This window comes from Parasteatoda tepidariorum, chromosome 6, assembly GCF_043381705.1.
Source record: "Parasteatoda tepidariorum isolate YZ-2023 chromosome 6, CAS_Ptep_4.0, whole genome shotgun sequence".
NCBI lineage: Eukaryota > Metazoa > Arthropoda > Arachnida > Araneae > Theridiidae > Parasteatoda > Parasteatoda tepidariorum.
The window spans coordinates 50,511,798-50,529,487 of record NC_092209.1 but is presented as its reverse complement, the minus strand read 5'-3'; the positions used below and the strand labels follow the sequence as shown (position 1 = coordinate 50,529,487).

At 29.9% G+C, this 17,690-nt stretch overlaps 1 protein-coding gene across 1 annotated transcript in view; it reads right to left on the bottom strand.

Annotated features, from left to right (window-relative positions):
* Positions 1 to 1,862: 1,862 nt before the first annotated feature.
* LOC107443942 (cell adhesion molecule 2-like) overlaps positions 1,863 to 17,690 on the bottom strand; it is a 69,455-nt gene continuing 53,627 nt past the window's right edge. Inside the window, exons 4-7 of the mRNA XM_016057967.3 lie at positions 14,060 to 14,195; positions 10,088 to 10,221; positions 6,882 to 7,062; positions 1,863 to 4,592 (exon numbers count right to left, since the gene is read on the bottom strand). Coding sequence (XP_015913453.1) covers positions 4,504 to 4,592; positions 6,882 to 7,062; positions 10,088 to 10,221; positions 14,060 to 14,195 — 540 coding nt within the window. The 3' untranslated portion in view covers positions 1,863 to 4,503. The remainder of the gene's footprint in view (positions 4,593 to 6,881; positions 7,063 to 10,087; positions 10,222 to 14,059; positions 14,196 to 17,690) is intronic.

Below are 17,690 nucleotides of genomic sequence, written 5' to 3'. Positions count from 1 at the left end.
TGCACTCTCTAAAGCCCATTTTCTAATGAAGTGCCTAGCTCCTATGTCCAGTTAAGTTTCTTTTTTACGTTTTTGGTACCATGCTTGTAGCAAATGGTTAAAAAACCGTATAATTTTATATTTGCGTTCTTATAACCATACTAGTTGCAAATGGTTTCGAAACCATAAAAGTACGAAATTTTTATTTACCGTAAACTTTACTTATGGACCAACTGCTGTCAGTTATTTTACCATAATTTTAGAATAAAAATTTTAACACTGCAGTATAATAAGTTATATAATTAATTATAATGTTAATCATTTATTAGGACTATTTAGTTTGGACTTTTACTATTTATTTTGTATATTTTTATTTTTAAAACACGCTTTTTGCTGGTAATAACTTTGTATTGAGTAAGGATTATTTTATAAAATCGCATAAATTAAATTTTAGACAGATTTAATGTTAAAAATTCTACATGAATGCTCTAAAATTTAACATGCTTTCAAATGATATTTGCTGTCTCAGACTGAGTAAGCGAGACTGCCACATTTAGCAAAAACTCAAGTTCAGGTTGTATTTGATTTGAAACATATTTTAAACAATGTCTGTTGAAACCTGCGATTTTAAATAAATAACTCTAATAGAACACTCCAGCTTCCAAGAGTGCTTATCATGCTCATGATACTTTCGTATCTTCTATTGCAAATGATCAATTTGCCTCTTTTTTATTTTTCTTAATGTTTCTAAACTGAATCTTAATTTAATATTAAACTGGTATATCTAGATTTTTCGTACATATAGTCTGTTTAGGTGTTACATTACACCCATGTGACATATCGTATATAACAATGAATCTCATTTTCATTCAGGGTAGCGCAAGCTCTAAGAACATTCCAGAATGACGTCACAGCAACTTTTTTTATGCGCTTCTCGTTTACCGAGATATGATAGATCCATCTATTAACTTTAAAACGAAATTATGGATTCCTAGAGATGAATTCGAAAACTGTATAGTTAAAACTCTTTATTTTAACACTCTGAGGCGGATGAGACGACAGCATCTCTTTTAAATAATTTTTTTGACGCTCAAATTGCAAGATAAAATGTATTTCGGTAATTTTCAATAATAAAAAAACAGTCTTATAGTTACTAAAAAAATCTGTTAGATTAGCGGAACTGTTTTCTACTAAAATATACGGGGAAAAATCCATTTTTAAAAAATTATCAGTAATTGATTTCGTAAATTGAAGAAATTTTAATGATAAAAAACTGTTTCTCTCAGACGCAAATAAATGCAAATTTGAAAAATTATTGTATGTAAGTGAGTCATAGTTGAAAGATTTTACATTTAACGCAGAAAAAGACATCGATATTTCACGCTGTATTTCACAACCATAAATTTTTGAAGTGCTAAATATAATATTTTTCACTTATTTTGACCTAAATTAATGCAAAATAATGAAAAAAGTATGAAAAATTTGTTTAATAAAAATTCCGCGTCAAAAGGTAAAAAAATAAAGGAAAACAGCGTTACTGGCAAAAATATTTGTTTAAACTTGTTGTTTTTACACCATTTTTAGTGATTATATACATGTCCTGTTTAAAATTCCGAAGCTTAAAAATGTCAGTCGCTGCTCTATCATTAAGTGGAAATTTTTAAAACATATCTGACTATCTTCAAAACTTTGATAAATATGAAATCCAACTACAAATAACTAAGTTAATTTCAATTGACAGTGAACTAATATCGTTTATTATCCTTTGTTTAAAATATTTCAAATCACGAGGAGTATACTTGTGTCAAAATAGTTAAAAACTGGTTACACTAAAAATACATGCAAAAGTAGATATTTTTTGATGATAATGAAATTATATGAAATTTTGAATGATACGGTGCTTTTAAAGAGATTGCACCCAAAAATTAAAAAAATAAATAAATACTATGCTGAAATACCGAAATGTGTTTCAAATAACCTCGGTTTCCTATACAATTAAAATTCATCATGAACAACTTACATACTAGTCAAAAGATACAGATCACGTTGTAATTTCCAGTAGCATAAAATACGACGATTAAAAACATTAATATCAAATTACAACAGTTTGAATTCCACATAACAGAAAGAAGACAGCAATATCAGTAAAGAAATTGAGGGAAGTTCTTAATAAAAAGAATATCTTTAATTTTAATATAATTGATTCAAAGTGTGTCTGAAAAATAACTTTGAGTTATAAATTCAAATTAAGAATTTATTCCTTTTCAGCTTCTTTCGAAAAAATTAATTCTAATTATACTAGAAAAATTAGTAAGTAATTTAGCGGAAGACTTTCACATCAGATAAAAACGTACTCAAAAGCTTATTGCAGTCAAAATTCAGTTTAAGTGAGAGAAAAAAAAAACAGTCTCGATATTTATAACTTCATTGATTATCTGTCAAGTAAAAATATCGAAAAAACAATTCCAAAGTGTCCAAATAAGTGCAGACTTTCTTCGATTTTTAAAATTACGCTTGTAGTTTCTAAATTAAGTTTGAATCATTTCAACAATCATCCAATTTAAAGAATTCTAAAATTTATTGTTTGTTTAACGCTAGAATGATCGGTCATTTTGACATTACATCAACTTCGAGAAGCGCTAAGTCCTGAAATAATTTTAGCAGCTTTGTTGAATTTTGTGACTTTTTCTAATATTTTGGGCACTTTAGAAGCATTGAAATAAAATTTTATTAGAATATATAATGAGTGCATAAAGTGACGATTTGCCTAGAACGACGATTTGCTGTCAAAGTGACCAATATAGAGGTTTGAGCGCGATTTTTTTTACAAAGAAAACCCCCCTCCTACTCGCTGCTGCTCTGCATCCCCTCGTTATTTTTTACGCAATTGTCAATTGGTTCTGTTCAGATCGCTTCGAGGTATAAGCTCGTAAATAGTTTCTTTTCCAACCATCTGATAAAGAGTAAATTTTTGACAAAAACCAAATTTATATTTTATAGCTAGGAAAACCAATAAAATTTAATTAGCAACTCCCGCCATTAAAAATTACGTGCGTTAAAAATTTATTTAGTAAATGAGAACAAAGACTATGAAATTTGAATTACATTTCTGGTTATTCCGTTGAAAACATTTTTCCACTAAAATTAAAAATTAAAGTTTTAATGTAAAAGGACACTGTCTGTTAAGAAGCAGCTTTTTCAGTGTTGCTAATTATCGAGTAATTCAAAAACTGCAGATTATTTAGCAAATCAAATAGAGAAAAACGAAAGAAATCTATGCAAGGGTAAAAAAATAAGGACAATTACATTTACTTAATGTAAAAGTTAGTTTCAACATCGACTGACAACACAAATTACGGAAAACAAAAAGCTGAATAACAATGTTTCTGATAAATACTAGACCATTCCAAATGAATAATTTTTCCTCAGACTCCAGCTTTTTTTCTTGTAAATACTGATTATTTTGGAAATATTGTTTTATAGTTTTTCTCAGGGTTTTTATAGTGTTGTTTGGAGATTTTATTTCCAAGTTCAGCAGAAATTCAAACTTGAGTTCATTTTATTTTTTCTTTCTTTAACCTTTTAGTGTTATTTTGCTGTGCGTCTCTCAGAGTAGGTTTGTTAAATGAAAATCAGAAAATGTAAGTCCAAAGAAAATCATATATGTGAGAAAGTTCAATGTGGTCGTAACTTAACTTCGAAAAAAAAAGTAATCCCCCTCACTTTGTAACGAACCACTGATTTAATATATTTGATTCACTAGCAATTAAAACTAAATTCTCCGGAAATACAACTGTTGTGTTATATAAATGACTTACTAAAAAAGTACGCAAATATATTTGGAACACTTTGAATAAAATATACACTTAAGAATTATTTTGAAAGATCTATTGCATTCCTATTCTTTGATCAGGCAGTAAAAATGTTAAGAAGCTGCGTTTGAATGATGCGTGGGGTAAATATAACGCAGCTTTTACCGGGAGAGAATTAAGCCTGAAAAAACAATAACAAAACTATGACAGTAAAAAAATATGAACAAAAAAAAAAGTTAGCACAAATAAATTCGATATACTTGCTTGTTAACAAAAGGATTTTTTTAAAGTTATTTTAATTACAAAAATATAAACTTCTGAAAGCTGCCTTTTAAAGACCAAAGCCACAAGCTGGAGCACCAAAAGACAAAATGCAACCATTTTTATGTATTATACACTTTGAAATTCACTTTTCATTCCTTTTAAAATACATTTTCTTTTAAAAACGTTTCACTGTATTTGAGCAATTGCTGGAAACAGAACGAATAACTGATTGCTTTTAAAAGTAACGATTACTTTAATAACGAATAACTGATTGCTTGAAAAAATATGAATAAGAAGGAATGTAATGAAAAATATAACTCCATAAATTACTCTGTTGATTTTCTTTCAAAGAAATAATTTTTCATTCATGAGGAGTGTATAATTTTAACGTAAATTTCTATGAAACTTCCGGATTTTAATTGCCACTTAAAATTAACAAAATACAGTTTTATATAAACAATGCTTGTAGTTGTCGAGTTAAAACCATTAGGACCAACACACATAACAATCCGACATGAAGTTCTGTTTGTTTAGCACCTATAAGAAGAAATTGTAGTTAAAATACGTGTCTCTGCTTCAAACTAAATAACATATTTGTAATAAAATGTAATTTTTACTTCTGTGTATATTCCTTATTTCTCCCTACAATGTAAAATATACCGGTTAAAATTACGGTATAAAAAACGGCACTCTGGATGCATCCGTAAACTCTATTTCTACGGTAAATTTAATAGTAGTATTTATTTAATTAGAGTAATTATTACTGTAAAAATTACGGTACATCAGATTTTAAAATAAACACAGAAAAACAAATTGCAATAAAATGCAATTCGTTTTTCTGTGTACATTCTTTACTTCCTTCTACAATGTAAAATATTCCGTTTAAAATTACGGTATAAAAAACAGCACTCTGGGTGCATCCGTAAAATCTATTTTTATGGTAAATTTAATAGTAATACTTATTTAATTTCAGTCATTATTACTGTAAACATTACGGTACATCAGATTTTAATAAAAAATGAATTTTATGGTAAGAAGTATCGACACCCTGAGAGCTGATATTTTTTACTATAACTTGATCCAGAATTTTTTACAGTGTACCTACTTCACAATCAATCAGCTCCGAAAAATAATTATTTTTTATTCGATGTCACAAATTTTCATACAAGTATTTTTTATTTGTTTTAGTTATTTGAGATGGAACAGAACTCCTTCCTTTTCCAAAAATAGGATTTCTAAAAGTTAAGAAAATATTTGATTATTAAATGCCAATGTATCTTGCAAAGAACAGGTAAGTTTAGTTTTTTTTCACCCTCTCTTTCCTCAAAATTCACAACACACTGTCCTGATTTAGATTCTAAATTGCTTTACAGCATGTCACTGAAGTTTAATTTAATTAAAATCACTTAAAGACCCTAACAGTATTACCATTAGCTTAGAAAGTTACCACATACTTAACCAATGAAACTTGAGCTATAATTGGAAAACTGGTTTGATTTAAAATTTTTATTAGAGGCATTACGATAGATATGTTCGTCACAAGATATCTACAAATCCCCAAACACCCCTTATTGTTGGGACCTAGGTTATAAATCTAATTTTGGTAATACCGAAATTTTCCTATTCTTGAAAAGACAGCTATTATTAACCTCTTAAGTCTTGTTTCATTCATGCCAACGCTGATTATATAGTGATTGTGATATCAGATCAGTCCAGTCAGCCATGACTGTTCAGCCTTCAGCCCAGTCAGCCATGATCAGATCAGCCATGGCAGTATATTCTGCCCTGTTTAGCCTCCTTCGGCTACTACCGAATCTCGTTTTTCTCTCAATAATTTTCTTTTTACTTTTTTGCTGTAAGATGTGCATTTTTTTGTTTCTAACTACTTTCTGTTTTTTTTCTCATTCACACATTGTCTTCATAACCAGAGAGGCCTCATGTCTCCAAAACGAACGTTAAAACGCGCGAAAGTAATGGAATGACTCCAAGTGAAATTCATTAATATGCTGCTAATAAACGCTATAATTTTTATTAGATGTATAACACTTCTGTATCTTAGACGTTGAATATTTATTCCTTAACTTTTTGAAGCTTTTTACCATTACCTTTTGCGATACAATTTTATAAAACATGATAGATTTTTCTTCTCTGATAATTAGTATATAAATTAAGTTACATTTGACATTCTTGTTTTATTGCAGATATGAATGTCTTTAGTAATATTTATATCTTGTTTCCTTAGAGACAATAGTTACACACAGAAATTATATGATCCTAGGAAAAAATTGGGCTCACACTTCAGTAATTTTATTAGTTCAGTAGTTTAGTTAGCAATTTCACGAAAAAAAACTTCTTTTTAGAGGAAATTTTTAATTTTCTATTTTGGTGATTTGAAACAAAAACTGTTTAATAACTGAACTTATGGCTCATGATACAAACGCAGATTAACCGCACGTTTGCTAACGTTGATCACTAATAATATCTAAGTTAGGTAACGATTTTTATACATAGTTATTAGACTTTTGTTTGATAATAAAGCAGCCCTTGTATTTATTTTGCCTATTAACTGCCATGAATAACCTAAATAGAAATAAATCATTTTAATTGAGAATTAAAAATAACGCAATGAACTCATCAACCACGAGAAATAAAATGATTTGTAGAACAAACTGAAAGTTGCGAAGATGCGTTCCATTTTATATATACTATATTTTTGAACTATATTTTGCTATATTTTTATATAGGTACTATATTTTTGAATTGCATAGAAAATTATAATTTTAATTGATTATAGCTAACTACTGAGGTTAAAAAATACTATTTTACCTGTAGCTCTGATTTCTTTTATTGAAACAGCACGCATCTGGTTTATCGTAGCAACACACTTCAGAATTACTTTTCCATTATGTAGAACATCTGGTTTGAACCTAAATCTGAGTGCTAAGCTTGTGCTTTCTAATTGGTCGGGATATACTACAGTTTCTTGGTCGGACAACTCAGATGGAGCCTATAAATATAAAAAATAAACAAAAATAAACAGACCAAAAACTTTTTAATAAATTCAGGCAGTTGTATAATAATTATAAGTACTACAATCATTCTCATCGAATTTAAAAAACAAATCTTTTATTCCTTTTTTATAAACATAATTTAGTTGGTATAATATACCATTATAGAAGCATATCAAACAAAGATTTGATGATGTAATAAAATTTAAAAGCTAAATCTGTTAATTCAATATAATAGTTATTCTTCGGAAAAATCCCGTTACATTAACCCAATAATTGTTATAAGCGAGACATAGACTCCCGTAGACGCAATGTAATTTTAACTCCCATTAGAAAATATCCACACTGAAGTCTCGTCATTTGAGGTTCAATCTTTCGCTCGTTTCTCGTCAATTATACCAATCCACTTGTCTTGATGTTATCGCAAATTAAATGCGGAATCTCTTAAAAAATTAATTTGAAAAACACAAAATGTATGGACAAAATGTTAGCAAAATATGGATTAATTTATAATGGCAATTAAAAATATATATTACGAATGGCATGAAGTCTGTATACGTTCAGTTAATTCAATGGATGTATACGCATATCTTGTGAATTTCTTTTCACATCTTTTCATCAGAGCCGGGGTGGCTCAGGGTATAGAGCGTTCGCCTTCCAATGAGGTGAACCAGGTTCGAATCCCAGTGGTGCATGGTCGCTAGGATTTCCTCACCCGGCTCTCACCAACCACAGTGCTGACGTAAAATATCCTCAGTGGTAGACGAATAATGGAGACCCTTTGCTGTCATGCTAATAGTAGGAGGTTTTCGTGGTTTTCCTTTCCATGTATCGCATGTTTTCTTCTCCAAGTGGGTTATTTCCATCAAAAAACTAATTCCATCTGAAGCAAATTTCTCCCAATACTTAATACAGGAGTGTTTTTTCTTTGTCTTCTGGATTGGGGTCGAAACTACAAGGCTACGAAGTTGAACGTTGGTAGTCGTAAACCCAAAATTGGGTCAGCTGTTCAACGGAGGTAATAAAATAAAGTCTCTTCATCAATCATACTTTTCTTGTTGGAAATTTTACTCCCTTTTCGTAAAATACTAATCCTCATGGGTGATCTATTTCGCGAGTTAAAACATGTGATTCAGTATGTTATTTATCGATATCAACTGTCCCAAACAATCATATTATTTTCATCCTATGGTTCTAAACTCTTTGGTTACCGTATACCATATTGTACCATCATCTGCAGTCCACTTGTTGTACAAGTCGTAAGCAAAAGATTAATCTAAAATATTAATTTAATAGCTACTTTATTGTACATACTAACTGTAAGGATCCACGGGTGTAAGGATTAGCATTTGAATTTGTAGAATAGCGGATGCGAGGATAAAACTTTTTTTTAGACTGGAATGGGTAAAAAAGGTTGGTGAATGAATTTCATGTCCTTACACTAACAGAAAAATATTTTATTACGTTTTATCCAATATTCTGTTACATAATTGTCATTAAAGTAGTCTAGTATTTTTAGCTACGTGGCCTCTTTTTGCTAACTTGACAAGTGATATATTACGAGGCTATGGAGTTAAAAATCAGTTGACGTGAACTCAAAAAATTAAATTGGACGTTCAAAGACAAAAAATTTAATTTTTCTTAGGATTGGTGGTATAATAATGGACACTTGATTGATTTCCCATTCCCGATAATCCATCGCTTCAAAGTTCAGATGTGGAATGCTATTATATTAAATATATATTAAACATCGAAAATCAAGATAGAAATTCGATTTTTTAAGTTTCTTATTCAGTTAATCTTGACGGACAGCAAAGAGGAAACCAATCCTCACGGCGAGAAGAATATGGCCTGAGTAGACCAAGTACGTACTTATTTGAGTGGATTACGGTGATATATATTTATTTATTTTTTTGCTAAATATCTAGACCTGATAGCACAAGCATTTTACTACACATCTTCAGATATATTGATGAAAATATACTAAGTCCCCTTTTATAACTACGGTCTCACCTTAAAATTATCTGCCTCTTCTATCTATTCTCCCGGTCTATATCTGTTGTAACTGTCTGCTAAGATTCCAATAGCATCATTTAAACCAATTAGATGTCGCTTACTTTGCTCATTATAATCTGTGAAGAATCAGTAGTAACCTGACAAATTTGCTCTAAATGTTAAAGACAATTAATTTTAGGAAAATAACCGATTGCTTTTGACAGCATAAGAGCTTAAAACTGCACTAAACTCATGGGTTGAGCAGTGAAATCAGAATTCTATGATTGTCCTTAAAAATTGGAAATCCAAAAACGAAAATATTTGAGAATGCGATATATATATAACAATTTACTTGATTAAAAAATTTCAATCGCTTCAAAAATATATAGATTGTACATATCAGCTTAAATGTTTCAAGCGCTCATAAATAAGCAACCACTTGCATGAATTACCAGACATTATTTTATAACCGTCGTTGACCATTCGAGCCAATTTTGGGACCTACTACTAATGTTCTACACCGTAGGCTTGTAAGTTTGAATTCAGAAGACAAGGAAACTCCAGACTCAAGTATTGGGAGAAATTTATCTTCGTGGAGATCTTTTTGATGGAACTAACCCACATTTGAGTAACATGGAGAGGAAAACCACATAAACCTCCCAAGGTTAGTCTGACAGAAAGAGAACAGTAACCCATAATCCGCTTACCACTGAGGTTATTTTATGTCAGCAATGCGGTCTGTGTGAGCCAAATGTGGAATTTGTATCCACCAGCCATTGCTGGGATTCGAACATGATTCACCTCATTGGGAGGTGAACGCTCTATCTCCTGAGCTACCACGACTCTGTCAGACATTATTCAGACGAAAAAAAGTGATTTGAATTATAAAACGTAAAGTTGCCTAGCAAAAGTGGTGAGAAGAAAAACTAGAAAAACCTGAGCAGCCGAGAATGAATCAAAATAAAGATGATATTACATTTTCGCCCACTGATATTATAAAAGAGTATTATAATGACAAATATTACTTACTAATTGATCATTGATGTACCATTTTAATTCTGGGGCTGGCTTTGATTTACCAGAATTGCACAAAATCGAAATATTATCACCTAATTCATATTCAGATTTTTCAGTCATTAGTATTGGACCATCCGAAGGTGGAACTGAAACAAAACAAAGTTGCTTTTAGATTAACAAAAATATTTAAAAAAATAATATCATTAAAATACACTTTAGGAATAAAATTACGAAAAGCCAAATCAACGAAATGAATTAGGCATTAGTTAATTTCGCAAGGAAAAACTCTTATTAAATCTAACACAACAATAACATTTATGTATCATGTTCCAATTCTTTTTCAGTATTTCACTTCAGATGTTTTTGAAAATTAATATTGAATTGTTATATTTCGTTGAAAAATAATATGCTTCATAATTATATCTACCCCATATTATTATTGCGTACTATTATAACCTGCATATCATAACCTTCATATTACAACCAAACGCATTCGAAAGGAATGGGTCAAATATAATTTGTATACAAACTGAACTTTGATGCAATTTAAAAGAGATATCCAAAAAAAATCAAAAAGTACTAAGTCAATTCGTTGCACATTGCTGGTGAATTACTGGCTTCATCCTTAAATTATCGATGTCTGTTGCATTGTGTACTATGTGTATTAAAAGCAGGATTTCAGTACTGGATCTTCCTGAAGCAAATCTAATAAGGAACATGTTAATGCGTACAATATATATAATAAAGTGTACATAATCTATAATGATGTGCACATTATATTAAAAGTTCAGATATCTGTTTTTCTTACTACCTTTTCCTGCTTCTTCTTTTTTTTCCTTCCTCCTTTAGCTTGGCTTTGCAGCATCTTGTCATAGCCAATTGTTTTTATTTTTCATAATTAGTTTCGATCAATTAATTTGTTGGTTTCATTATTGGATGATTAAAGAAATTAGTCCAGTAAAATTAGACTTTTTTTTTCAAAACAATTAATATACAAGATTCTGGTGTATTTTTTTTAATCTAATCGAATCGGCTGACTATCCATTCTATTCCGTTTCCATTGATTCTGGTGTATTTTTAAAAAAATCTGGAATGGAATCAATTACGAGACCATTTGTTTGAATAGCTTAAAAGTTATAAGGGTATTATTTATAAAAGTTCAAATTTGTACTTGTACTTATTTACTCATCTGATATATTTATTGAAACAAGTGAGACGGTGTTTCCTGTGGAATTTTTAACACTGGAATCGAAAGAAACTAACATGAGTCAATAGAATGAATAGTTCGGAAGTTGCATGAGTTTTAAAAATAATACTATTTTAGACCTGCGTTATACGTACCCTTTTGTATTGCTATTTAGGAGTTATCTAAACATGTAAGGTACGTGGTTTTTCCCCAAAAATATTTTACGCAGAATTAAATCAGATAAAATTTGAGTTGATAAGATAAATACTTGTAAAGACATAAGGGTCTTTTTCATTTTAAGTGCAATTCAAAAGTAGTATATTTTATACAAAAAAGTGTCATTTAAACTTTTGCAATATTAGTCTTTTTGATTCGTATTTGGTGTCACTCGAATAAACAAAAAAAAATTGTATACGAAACAATACTTCACTTTTCTGAGTAATGTAAGATGTGGAAATAAATGAAAGTACAAAAATGCACTTTCTGAAAATAAAACTCTTATAACTTCTAAACCAGTGGTTCCTGAATTTTTTAGTCTCGTAGACTCGTTGCCATGTTTTTCGGCTTTGGGCAGACCTCCTGCTTACCTAATATTGATTTTTTGTAAATTCATCAACTTCAAATATAATTTTGACAGCTGGTATAGTGCTACTCACTGTGAAAGATTTAAATTTCTAATTGTAGTGAAGTCAAGTGTGAAAAACTTGAGAAAAAAAAAACACATGTTGATTTTATACATTTATCAAATAAATTCAAAATAAAATAAACCAAATTAAAATTTAGTTTCTGTTATATAAAATAACTAATCAATAAATAAATGCTTTAAGTGGGACGGTTAGAATTTAACAATCTAGATAGTTTAGATAGTTTAGAATCTAAACTATTAGTCTGATCTCATTGGAATTGGTCTCCTCCCATTCTGCGTCAAGAATTCAAGAATAAATCATTCATTAAAACTCAACATAAAATTTATCCGAAACAACAATACATTTTATAATGGTTTGAGGATAGTTATGTAAAGTGCTCAATGAAAATTTTATTATTTTTATGCTTTTATTTTTTACGAAGAGAGAGTGTAAACTCGGGATGGTAGATGAAAAGCTCTCTCTTCATTAGTGCTTAGCAGACTTCTTACACTTCAAACAGTGGATAACTGCACTATTAATAATCGAAAGATTAAATAATTCATCATGTTAATTTTCTTAATTCCAATAACGTATCTAACAATTTGATTTTTTGCATTATAGGTGTTTAATTCATTCATTTTTGGTTCTACCAGATAGCTTGTTAAATGTTTGATTGCATAAACTTGAATAACATGTTAACAAATAAATAACAAGTTACTTAAAGTGTGAGGAAGCATTTCTTTTATTCCAGAAAAGACCTCATTTCCTCTCTAACAAATGCCAATTAAGTACTAAACAGATTATTCAGTTAATTTCAAAAATGAAATTATTTCTGACACTTAAACGAATCACCCGTGTTAATCTGAGCACCACCTACGTAATCTATAGCTTATCTCATTTCTGTACTTAAAGGTAGCATGAAATAAAAATATCTCTTATTTGTTTGAAGAGTTATAATTTCTGTTCAATTTTAAAAACAGCTTTAATCTCGACAATTTAAGATTAAAAAAAAACCTTGTTTTCGTTTCCTTCTCAAATCAAATACGAAGAATATTTTTTTCACCCGTATAACATTTAAGAGATCTCTACCCACGCCACGCCATCTCGGAATTTAGATTAAATTTTTGATTTTTGTTTTCTTGATATTTTTTTGTACTTAATAAACTTTTCATGATATAATATTATTTGACACACCCATATTTTTTTTAAAGGAAACTAAAAGGATCGTTTTATTAAATTAGGAGAAATAGAGCTTGAATAATTTCAGGAAATTCTATAAAATTTTCCACAAAACGATAAGGCAATGAAAATCTGCGATTTGTGTTTTGAATCAGTAATTTAAAGCTACGCATTTGTCACTTTTTACGTTTCTTTTCAAAATTTGATTTTATTTCAGTTTAAACTGATTAAAACTAATTTGAAGGAATGTTATAACGCAAATTATATAAAAGGAAAGATATTTACCAAAAATTTGAAACTAAACAAATGTATACTATTTAAATACCTTTCAGAAACTACTGATTTCAAAACTGTATAGATGCAATTTTGACAGAAAAATTTAAAAGAGAACTAAATTACCAAATGCTTTATATCTCAAGTTCTGATTGGGTGACGGTCTCGTATTTTACATGTATCAAAAGATACGGAGGAATAAAATGAATATTCACCATCAATTTATGTATGAAAATTAACTAAGGAGGATTAAAAGCATAATTAGAATTTTAACTCTCTGTCTTCACTCCTTTGACAGTAAAGTTTGATCGAGGGGAGAAATACCCCTGCAGTTGGTTTCATACTGCTTTCCGTTTGGTTCTCTACTCCCTTTCCCTTAACTATAGGTCATCATTGCGCATGCGTAAACTAATGCCTTGCCGAGTAAAGCTTAATTAAAATTAATTATATTGATGGAAACGTATAGTGAACCAGGTAACGAACACTATAAATTCTTTCTGAATTTTAAGACAAAGTTAAAACACGTATTTCATTTTCTTTCTCTTTGAAAAAAAAATCAGGAAGTTGCGAGTTAAGGATTATTTAGAATTATGAATGCATTATTTATAGCTTTATGCATGAGGTTTTGTGATTCAAATCATACTGACTAATACGGTTTAAAGGATGGATTTAATTGATTTCTTAGACATTTCAATGATAAAAAAGAAGAAATAAATTTACCCACTACTTGAAGCTCCTTTGTTTTCTGCACACATCTAAAATGAGGTTTATCAGTGGAAATTTGACATGTATAGTTGCCGTGGCTGTCCATACTAAGATTTTTTAAAAACACACTCTGGTTGTCTGATTTTGACATCTGAAACAAAACTCAGGTATTATTGTTAGATAATTATAGAATTGTACTTGGTTTATTAAGAGTGCATAAAATTTTCATCCATATTTGATTAGACATTTATGAAATTTATACTTTTTTGAGTGGGTCAAAATGAAATAAGCTATATTTTTGCATTAATGTAAAATTTCACTTAAATTTTGAAATAAATGAAAAATACTGAATTGTAAAGAAAGTCAGATGAAATGAAGACTAACATTCCCTTGTTATAAGTAAGAGGTACTAAATCAAGCATTTGCTGGAAACTTTAAAATTGAGTTTAATTTGTAGTTTCCCGAAGACTAAGAACAAAGACATAGAAATATTATCTGTGAATTGAGCTGCTAGTTTGGAATGTGAGCGTAAGCATTCAATGAGGAAAACTTTTCATTTATCCCCAAAATGATTGAAAAAAATGATTATAGAAAAAGAGAAGTAGCTTCTTTCTCATTAAGAAATGAGATTTATTCTCACGAATTTTACAAACTAGTTACAAAGCTTGTCATAAGATGGCGCTGATGACTTGAAAAAACTATAATAAAATAGTTGGGAAAACTGTGGAGTTGACTGATATAGAAATATGTAGACTACCCCAACTAAAAATATTTATAGGTACGTGAGTTAAATTGAGTGATTCAATTTTTCCCAGGCTGCACCACGTTATTGTCAATAGTGTCACCTGTTGATGAACTTTATAATTACATTTGAATTTTCAAAAGAATAAATTCCTGATGTTCAAATCAAAATGCATCGAACTGTGCCCCTTCGTTATTCTTTGATTTTTAAAATCGTTATCATTTTTGGATATACAAGTATATGTTTTCTCTGTTTCAACTTTTACAAGATTACATTAGCTATGCGAATAATTCTGAAAAAAAAAATTACATTTCTAATAATAACTCTTTAGTGAACTCTAATTTTGTATTGTACACGGCACTTAAATGAATATAAACAGCATTTAAAATTCCATTAAATTTACAAAGCATTTAAATTTTGCTAGAAAACACTCTAAGATATGATTTTCTGTAAAAGTAGGTTTGCTATTTATTCAAGCAATAGGAAATCTTTTCCTATAATATTTTATCCTTAAATGTGATGATTTAGACAAGAACAAAAGAGAACAAATTCGATTATGTTTTTTCACTAAAATTACGATATTCGAATAAAAAATATCACAAAAATTCTGTAGTGATCCTTTATTTAAATTTTTTAAGGTAAAATTAGAGTGTTTCATATTCGCTAAATTTGCTGCGTTAAATTTTTTTCTGCGTATTTACCAACTTATTTAGATATAAAATCTCTTTTATAAACATCTTTTATAAAATGCCCCATTTATCTTCCTCATACCACTAACTTTATCAGTCTTTACTGTTTTTTTTACTGAAGTATTAATAACTCTACTAAAAGAAAGTAACAACTCTAGTTTACATAGAGAACATAATTAGTATTAATTAATGATTCCTAGCGTTCTTCAAGTTTATGGTTACATAAGTTTTAATTAATGAATTATATGGAGAAAGTTATCGAATATTAACTTTAAGTAGTGAAGGTTCTGAGGAAACTTATTTTGCTGTAATTAATCAAACCAGGCTATTCGGTAGGAAAATGGAAAGTAAAGCTACAGCTAATTGAACCTGATCTTTGTAAAGTTTGACACATGAAAAGCTTTCTTACTGAAATAATTTCAAAGCCTCCAGATTTTATTTCTGCATGTTTGAAAAAATGTACACCGGCTGTTCTTTAATCACCTCTTTAATGCATATTTTACTAATATTTGTCAAAAATGAAGACAAAAAAAATATACTCATTAGTGTAGATAGTGTGGTGCAGCGGTTCCAAATTTTTTTCGGCTAAGGAACCCTAAGTGATCGACCTTCTTTCAAAGGAACCCTGAGACTCAGAGGAAATTTCATTAGCAATTATGAAAAATATTCTGTAACTAATGACCATTATTTATTTTGAAAATTTTTCGTAAATTTAATTTTTTAAAAAGGTTTTGAAAATATTTAATGAATGAATGAAGAATGAAATATTTTTATCGCAAAGTTTAAAGAATACTAGTTAAAATTGGGTTTTATGTCAGACTGTTTAATTAGCAATTTCATCTAGCCTATTTTATAATTTCTTTTATTTTATGCATAAACTAAAAATGAAAAAGCCGAAATACGGTTTTCGTTTTAATAAAAATAAAGAAAAACTAAAATAAACGTTCAGAACAGTTAAAAAATCATTATTAAGAAACTAATGGAAACTTAATTGAATATAAATTTCACTGCAGCGCTTTGTAGCTGATAACGTTGTCCTAACTTTCGGAACTTCTGGGACATTTCCATGGAACACAAGGGTTCCGCGGAGCACCATCTGGTAAACTACTAATGTAGCTTATTTAGTGAAGTATTCACATTTACACTAATATGTTAAATAAATAACACTTAAGGAAAAAAGAAAAATGCATTAGAAACTGTTGAACCACAGTAATACAGGCGGGATGCGAAGGTCAAAACCAGTTTGATCACCTAAAGACTCTAATAACTCTTACTTTCTCTTTGTTTCTACAATCAATCAAAAGGAATATTATATTTTCAGTTACACCTTCCTCAGAAGTGATATCACCAAATTTCAAAACCGTTTTAGTTTTCTCCTTACTTGAAAATTACTAGCCGATTTTCAATGTGTATATTAAACGTTCTTTAGAAAAGGATTTTAAAAATATCTATATTAAGTAGTGATTTCGCAAGTTATAGTACACTATCTACCAATAAGTATTTGGACACCTATGCAAATGACTATATCTGCGGTCCTGAGATACATCATACCTTCCGCCGGTATATATCGTGCAGGGAACAACATCGGCATTAGTCCCATGCAAGAAGCCTACTGCACTATTTTGGATGACAATATGCTTCCTACGTTGTGACAGTTTCACTGGGTGTACCGTTTTTACTTCCAGGACGACAATGCCAGCTGTCATGTTGCAAGGGTCACCAAGGCTTGGTGTCGTGCCAGGGGGGTTAATCGAATGGACTGGCCTGCCCAGAGCCCAGACCTGAACCCTATCGAGAACCTCTGAAACGAGTTGGATCGCCGAATTAAGGGGTGTACTACCGTCTAAAATCAGTGAAGGAACTTACAAGTCTTCTCCAAGCCGAGTGGAAGAAAATACCCCTAGCCGCCACAAATGGACTTGTGGAAAGTATGCCCTAGAGGGTTCACATTGTAATTGCCTCTCGTGTCAATTGATTATGAATAAAGTTTGTTTTTCTTTTCAATCACACATGTCCAAATACTTATTGGTAGATAGTGTATATCCCAAATTGAATGGCTAAAATTCTTCTACTATAATAGTCAGATGATCAAATGGGATGTTTGAAATAACCCTATGATGAAAGTTTACCCATTGATGGTCTGAAATATGACGGGGATATCATAATACACTGTTAGAATTTTTATTCAAAATTATGATGAACTAACCGGCAACAG